At 56.6% G+C, this 15594-nt stretch overlaps 2 protein-coding genes across 3 annotated transcripts in view; both read right to left on the bottom strand.

Moving 5' to 3' along the window:
• Positions 1-665, bottom strand: part of ARHGAP23 (Rho GTPase activating protein 23) — an 89379-nt gene extending 88714 nt beyond the window's left edge. Inside the window, exon 1 of the mRNA XM_075561722.1 lies at positions 536-665. Coding sequence (XP_075417837.1) covers positions 536-544 — 9 coding nt within the window. The 5' untranslated portion in view covers positions 545-665. The remainder of the gene's footprint in view (positions 1-535) is intronic.
• A 10401-nt stretch (positions 666-11066) lies between these two features.
• The window catches only part of SOCS7 (suppressor of cytokine signaling 7), a 42624-nt gene continuing 38096 nt past the window's right edge, over positions 11067-15594 (bottom strand). For both annotated transcript variants that reach the window (XM_075561718.1, XM_075561719.1), the window contains one exon: positions 11067-14325. The gene's annotated coding sequence lies outside the window, so the exon portion shown is untranslated. The remainder of the gene's footprint in view (positions 14326-15594) is intronic.

Genomic DNA, 15594 nt, shown 5'->3' with positions numbered 1-15594 from the left:
TGGAGAAGTCCGCCCAGGCTAGGCTAGGCGGAGCTGCGTTCTGTATTTGGGGGGCAGATGGAGAGCCGGCGGCCGAGCCCACCCACCCCATCTTTTCACTGTTCTGAAATGGCAGCAGCTGCTGCAGCTGCTGTAATTGGGAGGGAGGGGGAGCCTGGCTGCGAGAAGCCCCTAGATGCTCAGCGGGGGCCGGGGTGGTGGTGCAGCGGTTGTGTCGGAGGTCCCACCGGGAGGGAGACCTGGGGTCAGACTCCTCCCTCCTATCACCGCCTCATTCTGCAGCAGCGCAGCCCCCTGAGGACAGAAGTGGGGAGCGGGGGAGTCAACATGCGGTGCCCCCCTCCCGGCTCGGCTGCCTCCCGATGGGTCTGCGACGGGCGATGAGTGTGTGTGTGTGTGCATCCTCGCCGGCTCGGTGCCACACCAGCCCCAGCGCCTGACCCCTCCCGCCGTGGCAGCCCCCCTCCCTGCCGCCGGCCCCCAGCTCGTGCGGACCCCTCCGCCCGCCCCGCCCCGCGCCCCCGCGGCCGCAGACCTGCTCCATGCTGCGCCTGCTACGCCGTCCTCCTCGCCGCGCCGGCCCCGGGGGCCGCAGGAGGCGGCGGCCCCGCCATACGCCCTGTGGGGGCAGCTGCACCCGCGGCCGCTGAACGGGAACGCCAGCAGAGGAGCGCGGGTGTCAGCGCCAGAGCCCGGGCCCGCCCCGCCCGGCCCCGCCCCCGGCAGGCCCCGCCCCCGGCCCCGCCCCCGACACCCCGCGCCGCCGGCCGCCTCAGGGGGGGCCGCGCCAGCCACCGAGGACGAGGACGGCGCACACCCGCACGTCACGGTCACACACACAATAGACAGTCGCACTCAAGGCCACACCCTCACATCCATGGCAGTCACACATGCTCACCAGTCACACCCACTCCTGCATTTCTGAGTCATCTTCCGATGCATCCAGTCTGTCTGTCCGTCTGTCCTGAAAAGACCCCCGCAGGGCTCCGTGCTGTCACAGTCAGAAGAGGCCCAGCCTTCCTTTTATAGGGGCCCACCGAGGGCTCATGACCCAGGCCTGCTGTCTCCTGAGTTGACCATCCACTTCAGGGGCGAACGCTGGCAGGAAATACCCACACCCCCGGGAGCCCAGTGAGCTGTGTCTGAGCAAGGACTGGAGAGCCTGCAGGGAGGGCCACCCACCGCCTGCATTCAAAGTGCTGGGGCCTTTGGTGAAGGGGGTGGGGAACAACGGAGATGGAGATTCCCATGGCCCACCAGTGTCCCATGTCCCAAGCATGTGCAGAGGAGTGGCCAGGACTGTTCACAACCAGACAAGGGGCAGCAGAACCCCAAGATGCTATCTGAGTACCTGACTTATAGGAAGACTCAGGAGTTGGCTATATAATTCCCATTGATACCCCCACCCGGGGGGAAGCTCCTGCCAGCTGACCCGCTTGTCCTCAGGCAGGCCTCCTAGGCAGGGCAGGACAGATCTCAGAGAACATCTGAGCAGGTATGTTTGAAGCAGGCATGGGGCACCTATTGACCAGGCAAGAGTCTGGGGATCTGGAGTGGACCAGGGTGGAAATTAGCCGTCCCTGAGGCAGCGGGGGTTTGGAGGCTGAGGCTGGGGCACCCATGTGCAGGAGTCAGTTTCTCAGGCCCACTGGGCCAGTGCAGAAGGTGGCTTCACAACCTCTCATTGTGCCCATGCCTCTGTTAGGCACCAGAGGGTGAGGGAGCAGGGGGTGGAGAGCTGAGATAGGGAGAGTTAAGATCTCCAGTGGGCCCAAACAAAGGGGGCTTTATAGGCTGGGTGTAGGGGACATGCTGGGAGGAGGGAGCAGGAATGTGGTGGGGAGGCTGGGAGTTCCCTCCTGAGCAGCCTAGTTTGGGGCTAAGGTTGGACTTCCCTACCCCTCCCAGCTGGACCACTGCTGCCTTGCTCAGGGGACTGCAGCCAGGAGCCCGGGAGCCCTTGGTCCCTGGATACTTTCCTCTGAGGGATCTGGTGGGCATTGCTCACACGCTCTCCATCTTCCCCTCCCAGTTAGCTTCCGCTTCTCTGGGCTCCAGAGGCCCTGACCTCTCAGTGGCCCCACGGCCCCTGTCTGCTACCCAAAGGCCCTTTGGTTGCCAGAGGAGAGGGAAAAACTTGGGTGGGGTCACAAGGCAAGGGGGTCAATGGGGTCCTTTGTCCCTTCAGACAGAGCCTGTGCTGAAGGAGAGAGGCAGGAGACAGAGAAGAGTGCCAGCCAGTCAGCTTGTCTCCTAGGCCCTGACCCAACCTCTTCCAGGCCAAGGTGGAGCTGGGCCCTGGGCTGTGCAAGCCAGGCTCCTCCATTCTCCCTGGTTTGTTCCCCTGTGGGCCCCTCTCGGTGCTAAGGAAGTCACTGGAAAGTGGCAGAGGGGAGGTGGCCTCTGAAGCAGCTGCCACTTGGCCAGACCTGAGATCTGTTGGTTAGGCTTTGTAAGATCTGTTCCTAAAGATGCTGACCAGGCCCTGAGAGGAAGACTCCCCTTAGCCAGAGTCAAGGTGGCTGGGTTATGAAACCCGGATGCTATGTGATCAGCACACCATAAGCACCACACCAGATTCCACCAAGGGTCTCTACAGTAAAGGGCGGAGGGTCACATCGAGCGGTCCCTACGTCCTCAGTCCTCCTTGGCTGGCAGGCTGGAACCCTTAGGAGCTGCAGTCACAGCAGTGCCGCAGAGACAGCAGTTGGTAGGTGGGTAGGGACCCAGCCTAGCCCATCGTTTGATATGCATTTCATTTTAGAATTCTTAAAGAGATGGAAAGAAGACCCTCTGGCCTCTTGAGGAGTTCCTGGGGGCAGACTTCGTTATCCGGGGAGAAGAAAAATGTCCTAGTTTGGGCAACACTGCGTTTTCTAACCACCTATCGCTTTGAGCGGCTGGACCGACTGGGACTCGGATCGCAGGCCGGTCGGCTTTCTAACAGCCTGGCAGCCTTTGTGGCCCCTTATGCGTATATGGAAGTATCTTCACTGCTCTGCCCTGAGCACCAATAGGCTCCGCTTTACACCAGGAGTGACCATAGGTTGAGTGAGATTTGAAGCCTCTCATGCTTGGTCCATTGATTGGCTTACAGGCGATCAACAGAATCTTCACTGGGTCCTTGGTAGGAGCCTTCAAGTCAGTTCCAACTCACAGGGACCCTAAAGACAAGAGCGAAAGGCCGCCCAGTCCTACAGCATGCTCACCACTGCTGCAGCCATGGAGGCCAGCCATCTCGTCACGCCACAGGTCTTCTGTTTGGCTGCCCCTCTGCTTGACCAAGCATGAGGGCCTTTTCCAGGGACGGTCTCTCCCAACGTCCAGCACACATGTACATGAGGTGAAGTGTCACCATCCTGGCCTCTAAGGCGCGCTCTGGCTGTACTTCTTCCCAGACAGATTTGTTTGTTCTTTTGGCAGTCTGTGGTACTTTCGAATTTCTTCGCCAGCACCAGAGAACCTTTCTACGAAGGGCCAAAATCAACTGGTTGGGTGTTATTAGCTTCAATTCAGTGGATGACAATTTTGGACCTTTGTTCCCCCATTCTGGGAGGCTGTAGCCCTGGCTATAGTCAGTTGTTCCTCTTGGGGTGGCAGCCAGGTGGGGAACTGGAATGATGAAGGTGTTTCCAGCCTGGCCCTGGTCTCAGTCCATGGGTCCCCAACCTCCTTCTTCTGTTTCTGCAGCCTCCAGAAGCCCCCTCTGTAAAGAGCCCTAAGGCAAACAGCTCCAGGGGTGGCTGGGCCTGAGGGAGGGAGGGAGGGAAGGCAGAGATTCCCCCAGGAGGGAGTGGAAGGAGGTGGGAGGGAAAGGGGGAGGCAGGCAGCCGGCCCCACTCCTCCACCTGCTGCTCTGTGAACAAAGCCAAGAATGATGCAATCCTGGCCAGTGCAGCTGAGGCTCTGGCCCTTTGAGGAAACGTGGGCATGGGAGTGGGGAACGACATGGACAGGAGGGCAAAGGCGAGGCAGCTGTGGACACTAGACTTGCATTCGCATGTGGCTCCTGCTCAAGCCCCTCACCCAGGAACAGACAGATCCCCAAACAGTCTCAGGGCCTTATAAGTAGAAGTCTTCTAACATGATGCAATTAGAACCTCATTCCAGGCAGCCTCCCCCTGAGGGAGGGGATGATGAGACTCAGGCGCGGACACAAGGGCTCCACGGCCCCCATTAGGCCTCTTCTCTCGTCCTGGAGACCAAGGGGCCAAACCTCCAGAGAAGATGGCCTGGGAAGGCCCAGGAGAACAAGGGCCCAGGTTTGCGTGAGAGAGGCACATGGGTATATTTATAGAAAGAAACAGAACCCCAAGCAACCATCGAGGAAAGTCTGGGCTCCCTGGCATCCCCCTCGGGCAACATTAGTCGGCATCGAGCCAGAGGGGTAGGGGGTGAGAGTGGCAGTCATGAGTCCCTGGGGGTGTCTGCAGCAGCTCCCCACCCTGAGAAGCGAGAACAAAGGCTTCCTCCTCTCCCTCCACCTGGAGGAAAGGGGTCTTGTCCCACACACCGGAGCCACATGGAGACTGAGAAACAGGACGGCCCCACAAGGCCCCACAACGGGAGCAGCAACAACAACAAAAAAGGCTAGATACTGGTTCTAGAATACAATAGGCCACCACTACCCCTTCCCATCCCTGCAGACGCCTAGATTTTGAGGGGACTGCTGGAGGGACCTGGCTCAGAGATGCCACTAGGTGGCAGAAGAAGCCCAATGACTTGCTGTTCCCACTCACCTGCTCCCAGGAATTGTGGGGGACCAGCAGCCTGTGCCATGCCCTTCTTCTTCCCTTACCCCTGCCCCTTGAGCACAACCACCTCACCATCTCTCTTCCCTGTCCTTCCTCCTTACCGCCCCCCACCCCTCATTGCAGTCTGGGGAGGGGTGGGGGTCTCCTGCAGGTGGGAAGTGGCAGCCGGGGGCCCAGCTGATCCATTTGAGCTTCAGCCCCCATCCTTTCAGCCGGATCGCTCAGGACACACCCCTGGAGAGTCCACCTGGTGTGTCTAGGAGCAGCCACTTGTGTGAAGTTTGAAAAAGTTGCCCAAGGGATTCCTGCTCCCCCAGCCCCTGCCCTGGCTGCCCAGCATTGCCCCGCACCCTGCAAGCCGCCTCTCCAGACAGACGCTGCCGTGCACCCTGGGGTCTCTGGAGTTTTCCACCTAGAAGAAAACCAACTCCGCCCTCCACTTCTTTGTACTGGAACTGCCCTACCTCGAAGGGAGGTGGATTCGTCCACCTGGCCAGCAGGTGGTACTCGGTGTCCGTCCACCCGAGAGCTGCATCGGTGCGGATGTTCCCTCTGCCCCGGGGCCTCACCTTCTTAGTTGCCAGAAATAGCACAAATGGGTGCCTTAAACCAACCACGGTTTTTTCCTCATAGTTTAGTAGGCTGAACGTCTTAATTCAGGGTGCTGGTTGTGAGGGAGGGCTCGCTCTGTCTGGAAGGTGCTGGAGAAAGGTCCTCATCGGCTCTTCAGTTTCTTTCCTGGTTACTTGGAGATTTCCGTGTAGATTAACCTCAATCTCCCCCCTCCCCACCTCTGCCAGCCAGCTTCTCTCTCTTACATCTCAAGACACTGGCTAGCCCATCCCCAAATGAGATAAGGATACAGAGGCTGGCATTGGCAACACATTTGGGGGAGCACAATTTGATCCTTAACACCCTCTCTTCACCTGAAAAAACAAAAAACTCCTGCTCCTCCCTCCAGGCTTTGCCCCAGTATCATCTCTATGGGATTTCTCACAAGCCAGTCCTTGCAGACCTGCGGCAAAAAACCTCTTTAAACTGTTTAAAAGCAAGTGTGTATCACTTTGCGGGCTGAGGTGAACCTGACCCAAGTGGTACGTTATTTTAATTGGCCTCCTAGGCACGCAGAACGCTGGGTAGTAAGGCCCCAGAATCAAAGCTTTTGGATTATGGTGTTGAAGATAATGTATAAAGGTGGCTTGAAGGAGAATGGTCAGAGCCCACACAAGTGAGGACATGAGGCTGTCTCATGCACTCTGCACACGGCATCAGAAGGAACCAGCCCGAACGGCGCCACGTTGGCCGAGGGCTGGTGACAAAGAGGAAGACCCTTCACAAGATGGGTTGGCACCGGGGCTTTAGCACTGGGCTGAGGACGGCGCATGGCGCCGGACCAGGCAGTTTGGAGCTGTTGTCCATCGACAGGACTGCTATGGGTTGGAACCAACTCGGTGGCCCCAGACTCTCCTGTGGTTCTTTGCGCTGACAGTGACTGTCCCCGTGCGTCTGGTGTGCTTAGCTGTGAGGTTCAGAGCCCATGTCCTGCTCACCAGTCGCCCCACCTCCTGGCCCAGCACACTGGAATACAGGTGTGGTGTGGAGTCCAACAATGAAGCCTGCACCCTCCCCATGAAATGTTGTTGGATCTCTTGATCTCTAGTCAGCCCACCCCTGCACCTACAGCAACTTGATTTCACGGCGGTGAGGGGGTGCAGGACACCGAGCTGTAACTCCAGTCTAGAGGTTAGATGTGGACGTGCACACGCACCCCCCCTTCCTTCAGAGAGGCTAACAGAGTTGACTCTGTCCTGGTGGGGTAGGAAGACGACGCGGCAAGCTCTGTCCAGAGCCAAGGTTGCCCTGAGCCACCCGCTGCCCCTGGCGGTTACCCAAGACCCTACCCACACCGAGAGAGAACCTGTCTCCCTTCTTTGCATCCCAAGCTGCTCTATCGCCTACATGTCGAGCTTGCTTTCTTCCTGCCTCTTCCTCCAAGGAAATAAATCCTATTGCTGTATCTTTATTTGACAGCCGGAGGGGTGACGGTCCAGGTGAAAGACTAGGAGTGGCTGGCTGGCAGCTAACAGCAGAACTGGGAAGGAACAGCAGAGGCTGAGGCTGAGGCTGAGGCTGGGGGGTCATTTGGCAAGAGAGCCTCTGGCAGCATCTCTAACCTGTGGGAGAGACTGAGAGAAAGTTCACCGTCTCAACAAGTCTCCCTTCCTTCCGTGCACTGGCACCCTCCCCGGCCGCCTGATGTTTTGGAAGAAAAAAAACAGAAGCACAAAACTGCACTGCAAACAGGCATTGTCTCCCGAGGATGAGGGGGTGCCGTTTCCTTGAATGGGGCCCTTTTTCGCCAAAGTGGCTTGGTGGCAGCTCATCTTCCACGACGCCCTCCCTGCCGGCCCGAGCCCCGAGTCCCACGGCACCCTATGTCCCCAGCAGAGCTTCCTCTAGCGCCGTGAGCGCACACTCCGAGTTCAAGGTTCTCCCTTGCGATGCTGTCCACGTGCCACTGCTGGGGAATCCTTGCTTCTCAAAGGGAAGGCGATTTTCATCAGGAGTCATGTTCTCGTGGAGAGGCTATCAGAACAGACGTGCCACCATTTCAGCCTAGGGTGGACCTGAGCTCTGACAAGGAAATGGCGTGTTACTGAGCTGAGGGCTGGCTGGGGCCAAGACGGCCTTCTCGGGGCACTTCTAGTCAAGTCGCAAGAAGAGCAGCTTCCAGCTTCCCACTCTCCAGAATGCAGGCCAGGTGGAGGCCATTTCCAAGACCATTCCGGGCCCTCTGGGCAGGACACATGGAGAGGCACGCGGAGGAGGAGAACGTGGAGCGCAGCCCCGGGGCTGCAAGAAGAACACAGCCCAAAGTCCTCTCCCTCCTCAGAGCGCGGCTGGGCGCAGGCGGGGCGCAGAACACCTGCACTGCCAGTCTGGATGAACCGCGAGCAATGCTGAGGCCAGACAGGAAACCCCTCTCGGTCAAGGCCCTGCCCTGCTCGCCAGGGGCCAGGGAGTTCTCTGTAAACACTTGGCCTGCACTTCCTGGGGGAGAGGCAGCCTTGAGCACCGCGCATCAGGCTCCAGAGTTTCTAACCTCTCTACTTCCAGCATGGCTAGTTCGGGGGAAGCTGTGCCGGGTTGAAATGGCAGGGATTCTCTTTGCCCTAAAGGTGGGTCTTCAACCCCTTCTGGAGTCGAGAGGAGGCATTATGAGATGGGTATGGATAGGTACGACTGAAGTCATTTCTAAGCATTTTTATTTCAAATCTCTTTCACCCCTCCCCCAAAAGACATGGGGCGGGACGGCAATCATAAAAAGGAGGCACAAACACAAGAGGCAAATGTCTCCGGCACCGACACTTACAAAAAACCGGGAATTGTACACGGGGGTTTCCAAACAGGACCTGCAGTACAAGTCAAACATGCCTATGTACACAGTATGTACAAACACCCCCTTCGGAACCTAGTCTACCAGGACATCCCCACACCCACCCCACAGCCCCCAGAAAAATACAAAAACACACCCAAAGTGCATTTGTTTTGTTTATATCAAAACATCTTTCCCTGCCCACCCCCTTAGACCCTCCCCTCCCATTTAAGATTGGCCTGCAAGTCTATTTTAACCATTTAGTAATCTTTTTATAGTTTATGAAAATAAATTATACAGTAACTATTTTAATAAATTAAGCACAAAGAGGAGGAACACAAAACGGGAAGACAAAAGCCAGGCCAGGCTTTGGCTCAGAAGAGGGCTCCAGCTGGCAGCGCACCATGGCCTCCGGGTCCCCCGAGAGCCACCTTCTGGGACAGAGGGGAACTGCCGCCGAGGTTTCTGAGGCTGTAGGTCTTTGCGGGAATAGAAAGCCTCATCTTTCTCCCAAGGAGTGGCTGGTGGATTTGAACTGCTGACCTTGCAGTGAGCAGCCCAATGTGTAGCCCAGGAGGGCAGGGGCAGCTAAAGAGGGCAGAAGTGGCTGCAGGGGTGTGTGCCTCCCCTTCTGGGGAAGAACTGACAGCCACTGTGAGCCCAGACAGACAACCCCTCCCTCATCGAATTTCTAAAAGACAACCCGAAAATGTACATTGTTGACTGTGCCACAAGCAGCACCGGTTTCGGCATTCCAACAATCAGCCCACTCAGAGAGCGGAGGCCAGAACACCCTTGTCCTTTGGGGAAGCTTCTGGGCATAACCAAAAGTGGGGGGGGGGGGCAGGTCTCTGTTGAAGGGAGCACCAGGGATGGCGTAGTCGACCCAGCCTTTCTGCTCCGGGTGGAGCTGGTTAGAGCTAAGAGGCAGCTCTGTGCAGGGCTGTGGTTTTAGGATTGCCCTGGATTTTTGTTAAGATCTCCTCTCTCATCTGCAGGAACAACTATGATCGCAGTCCAGCTGCAACCAGATCTTCCTGCATTCCTGCCCTGCTGGCCGCCTTGTGCCTGCCCTGCTGGCCACCTCCTGGCCTGCTGCTGGTGGAGGAGGAGGGAGGAGTGGTGGGAGAGGGCTACGGAGCAGTACCAGGGACTCTCTACAGCGAGATGGAAAGGGAATGAGGGCATGCAGGACTGGCTTCCCAGGAGGTAGATAGGGTGGGAGGGTTGAGGCGAAGGGCAGAGAGAACAGGAAAGGTAGGAAGCAATGACTTGGATGACAATAGATGGGCATGAAATGAACAGCCTCTCCCTGGCAGATGACCGCCTCGGCATTGTGAATACAGTCTGGTCCTCTTCTCTATTCTAACTGCCGTCCCTCAGTCCTGTCGTCTGTGTCTGGGGCCCACCCAGCTCACACCTCCCAGGACTGTGCTCTCTCTTCCAGCTTCTCAAGGCCTCCAGTAGGGTCTGTGCTGGGAAGGGAGGCTCCGTCCGTGTTGAAACAGGACATGTCCCTGGAACTTGCAGACTTGACCTGGCCTTCTGGAGCTCTGTGACCCCATCATCTTATAACTGTTTAAGAGTAGGAGGGAGGGACTTTTTTTCTGTCTTTTTTTTTTTTAATAAAAAAGTTTTACTCCCCAGGAGCAAATATCATTTTGAACTACTGGTCAACACTGCTGCAGTGAAAAGAAAGACGGCCATGTGTGCGATCACACACGTTCAGTGTGTAAGAGCAGCTGTGTTGACATTTAGAGATAAAATCGCCTATCCATCCCCCTTCTCCCACAAACCAAACCAAGGATTCCCATAGGGAAAACGTCTACCGCATCAGCTCCTCCCTCAGCGACAGGGACATGGCATTCTCTTTACAGTGAAAAACAAGTTCAGGTCTCAATACCCACCCGGTGGCAAGACTTCTGCAAACGAAGACAGCACGTTACATACACACCCTCGTTTACTCTGTCGAGCTGGGTCCCAGTGCCAACAGAGCCAAAAAGGAGCACAACCCCTCCTCTACCCCCACGTCCCTGTGGAACCAGGGGGCTTTCAAGCAAGCCCTTCATGTTCTTCTGGGGGCACAGGGGAAGGCTGAAGAGGCTGCCTCCCCTCCCAACCAAGGGCATTTCTGGATTACTCTAGTCTCAGGCCCAAATGTGTCACGACGTGGACTATGGGCATTGTCTGCAGCTGTCTCTACTTCATTCCCACCTTCCTAAGGGGCCCAAGGGAAAAAGACAAGAGGCGGCAGGGCAGAAGCCACGGAGACATGCTCCTCCCCCAAAGCTGTCCTCCCAGCTCTCTAGGAGTAGAGCCCCCGGCTCACATCCCAGGGGATTACCTTCAATACACGTAGGCACAGGCAGGCACCGGGTCAAGGTCATCACTGAACTCTAAGGGCCATCTGTCACCCACTCATCTAGTCCCCACCAAACCTCCGTGCCCGTGCTCGCCCATCACGGCACACATTTCAAGTACTAGCAAGGTCAGCAGCAGTTGTCACTAGCTCACACTGGTCTCCACCTGTCCTGAGGAGGGGGCACAGTAGATCAATCACAAACAAGCGGGGGGTTCCACATGCTTACCCCTCTCTAGGCAGCCTGAGGTACTGGCATCAATGCCCACAACTTAGAAATCAATAGCGGGGTAATGGGTCTCTAGAAGGCAGAACTCTTTGCAGTTTGTGACGTTAAAACACAACCCGAAAGGGGACGTGGTCCCTCTACAGCCTGTTGTTCCATTAGCAACATCTACGGGACAAGGGCGAAGCAAGGGCTAGGCTGGGAGGGTCCGGCAGCAGCGGTGCTGGCCCAGCTGCATTTCCCCACTCAGCTCAGTGACCAAGGGCAGCACTAAAGACAATCGCCCACCCATCCCTATCCCTCTCCTCCCCTGCTCATTCCCCAACTCACCCACCCCCACCCCACCCCCTGCCTAGCCTGAGGCCTGATGAGGACTCTCCTCTCCCACCTGGGGTTTGCCAAACACCTGATCCAGGAAGGGTGAGGGTGCAACCTGGGCTGTGATTGGACAGAGGCGAGATGGCCACCCGTTGTAGAAAGTGCGAGGATGTGGAGGTGGGGGGTCACGTTCCTTAACCGCTTGGGTTGTGTATGTACCTGAGTGTACAGATTCTCCAGTGGAACCCCTCAGCAATGCAGTGATTTATTGAACACAGCTCCTCTACCTATAGACTGTCCCTCCCGCCAAACGACCTCGGTCATCCTAATGAATCGGGATAAAAACACGAGGGGCTGTGTGCGGTTCACTGGGTAAAGTGTACTTGCCATCCTACTGGGTATAAAGTGAGCCAGCTCAGGAGCAGTAAGGGCACACTCACAATCCGGAAAAGAGCAGAGGACATCGTGCGTGGAACCTCCTTGATCTCAGACAACTCTGACGTCAGAGGAACGGCAGCAGCAGCAGCAGCAGAACCAGGAGCCAGAGCAGTGGCCTGCCCAACCCGCAGGGCAGGTGAAGCTGGGTGCTTGGGAGGCTGGCTCGTGGAGTGGTTCTGGGCACTTAGTTTGGGCTGCTGGGTTTTGCTGGGCGCCTTTGGGTCGAGGCTGACAGCGTAGTCAGCACAGCAGTGTGCCCTGTAGGCATTTATTTGGCAGCCTTAGAAGAGCTCCATACCAACCTGCCTGAGTGGGGCAGAGGCCAACAAGTGGCTGAGGACCCGAAAGAGGCAGCTGGCTTATGTGCACCACAGAGAAGAAACTGTCCTGACTCCTGAGCAGTTCTCACGGGAACCGTCACCTTCTGAGTTCCTTACTAAGTCCCACAGTCTGAATCCCATGCAGCCATTGCAAGGGGTTATCTCCCCGGTTACAGGAGCGCACTACCAGGGGAGGGGCGGCTGGTGGAAGAACGGGATAACAAAGGGGGAGAGGATGGGGCGGGAGGTACTGCTCAGCTGGCTAGTGGTGGCTCACACCATGTCCGACCCGTGCACGGAGAGTCACCATCCTGACCCTCCACATTTGAACCTGCCTGCCGAGAGGGGAGCTTCCGTCGAGATCCCCGAAGGAGGGTCTCGAGGCTGCTGCTCCAACGCCCGGCTGTGAGCTGTTTGGGACACAGCACACGTTTCCGGTTGCTCGCTCTTGTTCATTTCTCACCTCGCTAACCTTGCGCCCTGTTCCACCCACCCACATGTCACCCACGCTGACTGAGATCACATGACCACAAAGCCTTCTCAGCACATCTGGGCTCCCTGCACATCTCGCCCACTCTGCACTTTGCTGAAAGCCCTTGCCTCTCTGGGCCGGCGAGTTGGCTTGTGCGGCAGCCACCGCTAATCTCCCTCTGGCCAGAGTATGACTTCTACCGTTTCTATCTCCCACTGTATCTAGCCCAGAACCAGGCAAACCCCACACTTAAAAAAGAAAATTAAAAACAGGTATGAAATGGGCAGGTGGGCGGGGAGTAGAGGGGAGATGCCAGCTAACTGCCTATGGGTCTCGATGGAGTCCCAACGCCAGGCTGCATAGTGGGTGGGGTGACTCCTTCTGCAAGCTGGTAAGATTCATTTCCTCCTTTTTCCAAAGACAAGATTTACAGGCTGAGCCCATTTCTGGGATCAGCACCTTAGCTGGGGACGCCAACTGGGAGCCAGAGGCGGGCTGTGCTCACTGGAAAGCTCCTTTTGTGGGCACCTCGTTCTGGCTAGGCTGGGATGCAGTTTCCCTCCCCACTTCCGCTGTGAGGCTGAAGACTGGTCATCCCACGCAGGACCCAAGGCCTGTGCTCCGGGGGGAGAGGGAGGGCAGTCCTGTAATTACCATGACACTGGGGCCTCTGCCCAAGCCATCAGGAAACCACCAACCCAACAGTCAGGGGTGTCTTGTGAGAGGAGGCCGGTGGGGGCAGAGGTGAACCAAAAGAGGCAGTCGCAGAGGACAGCTACTGCAAAAGGCTAAAGAGGAGCAAGCCTCCCCTCAGAGTGACTACGTGAAAGCAGAACTCAAACGTCCAGTCATCTGACAATGGCCCATTTCAGGGACAAACAACAACAACAACAAAAGCCCACTGAAGAGCACTGGAACTTCTCTCCCTCCTCATCTGCTTCTACCTGGAACCAGGCAACTTCCCTGTCAAGGACGGCCAGCCAGAACCGACTCGAAATGGAACTGCCTGGGTGGTAAGAAGACATGCTACCTCCTGTCCCCCAAGGGAGATGACAGTGATAAACCAAAACAGAGGCGACGGAATGCTTCCCTCCTCTGAGTTAAGGGAGTCCCCTTAAGGCGGAACCACTGAGGGAGCCCTTTCTCCTCCACTACACCAGCTTCACTCTTCACCTTCCTGTATATGCCTTCTCACCAGCTGACAGGCACGGCGGGAGCCCTGGCTCTGCAGTCGTGGGTACGGTCTGCCATTGGAATCTGGAAGCAGGCGCCGTTTACCTTAGCAGCCCATGACTGGCGCGCTGAACTGCTCAGGTGATGGGAGTAAGGATTGCCTCGACAGCTGACGGAAACCTTGGGGATGATGAGACCATGAATGGAGGTGGGGAAAGGACAAGGTCAATGAGCTCAGGACTAAAGTAAAACAAACACAGTTTCTATCTGGGGCGACTCTGAAATCAAGCTCCTAAACTTTACAGGGACGTGAGCCATGGCTTCCCCTCCCAAAGGCCACCTGCTAGCTTTTGTCCCATCCTCTTGGGAGACTGCACACCCTCCTTTCTCTCTTGCTCCCTTGGAAGCTACCTACGCGGCAGCCACGCCGCACTCCACTCCATGGGGAACCCCACCTCCTCCTGCAGCCTCTCAGACCTTCCCTCAAGGTCCCATGAGGCCTCCAACTCTGCCTTTGGCCTCAGCTCAATGACAGGAACTGGCAGCCCCTCTCTTCTCTTCCCTCCAACTTGCTCATCTTCCACACCACTTCCAATCCAGTGGGCACAAACCTCAGCTGCCTTTGAGATGAGTTCTCCATACCGAGAAAGAGAAATATCAAAAATAAAACTTCTGAAAATGAAACAGTGTTGAGACTTCTTTCAGTTTTCTGAGGCGCTCGCCCAGTTCCAGGGGACTGCAGGGCTGGAGGTGAAAGGTGCTGTCCGCGTTCCGAGGATGGGCTGTGGAGGGACCCACACTCTGCACAGAGAATCCCGATCCTTCCTGCTGCCGTCTTTGCATGGCACCTCCATCTGGTCTTCAGAACTGGAGCTTGGGAACCAGATGCCTAGATTAAAAAAAAGGAAATTCCAGTTGTGCAACAGAATCCAAACAGAGTAAAGGGTCAGTCTGGTCTCCAGAGGTAGAGAAGTTACAGCTCAAAAGGAGAATGGAGCCTGGAGGATGGGCCCGCAGCACAGCCACACATGCTGCAGCTGGGTGGGGCTGTGACACTGGCCTGCCAAGGGCCCGAGCAGCCTACAGCTTCAACACCAAAAAAGGGTTGTGGAATGACAAACGCACCCTGCCCCACTGCCTACCTTCACGTTCCCTCTCCATCATGTCTTAATCTTCCACTTACCATCTTCCACATCTAAGACCCACCTGCTCTAAGAACTAAACAGGCCTGAATTCGCCATGTGTGCATCTGGGTCTCTGTAGCTTCTGACTACTACACAGGGTTGAGATATGGGGAAGTTTCAAAAAGCTCATGCAAAAAATGAAATGCAAACATCATGAGATGGTTTGACAAACCTGCTACAGGCCCTGGGATACTCACAGACCAGTACCCGACACGAGCTTCCCGGAAAACAGCAACCATGGCCCAAAGGCGGCCATTCAGAACTCTTATGCTCCCAGACTGATCCACAAGAAGTGTTAACGAATAGGATACTTTAAAGCCATTTCCCACTGGGAAGCAATCCTTTTTGTTCAAGGGGTCCTAGGGTCGAAACGGGGTAGGGTGGAAGCTCTGCCCCCATGCTTGTCCTCTGACACAGCAACAAGGGACCCTGTACCCTGATCACAGCACGCCCCCTCCCCCTGCCCCCTCCCTATTTAGAGGTCCCCTTGCCTAGAAGGCTGTTCCTAGATCTTCCCGTGCTGGTCCCTTGATTGTAGTATCCGTTCCCTGAGCACCTGCACTCGAGTACCTCATCAGGAGTCGCCAGGTTCACCCAGTGTCACCCTCCTCATCACACACACCAAAATGATCCCAATCACTTCGTCATGCCACTCCCTACAGGAGCAGCAGCCTTGCCTGCTCCGTACTCTACGACCAATGCTCACTGAGTACTTAACAGACACCTGCTTAACGAGCAAGAAAGCGAGGCGCTCCCTTCACTCTGGGGGGCCTCTGTTAAAATGCCCTCCCCTCCAGGTGGAGGGAAACCTGGGGCTCTTCTACCGCAGCTCCTAAAGCAGCAGGTGTGGAGGGAGCCTGAGGACACTTCGAGGGCAAGCAGACCTCCCTTCCCTGACCTTCCCACCTAATCTCAACTGTGAAGTCAACAAGCAGGAAGGCTCTCCTGGACTGAAATCCTCACAGCACTGAGGT

The sequence above is a fragment of the Tenrec ecaudatus genome, chromosome 10, assembly GCF_050624435.1.
Source record: "Tenrec ecaudatus isolate mTenEca1 chromosome 10, mTenEca1.hap1, whole genome shotgun sequence".
NCBI lineage: Eukaryota > Metazoa > Chordata > Mammalia > Afrosoricida > Tenrecidae > Tenrec > Tenrec ecaudatus.
This window is presented reverse-complemented; position numbering and strand designations above follow the sequence as displayed.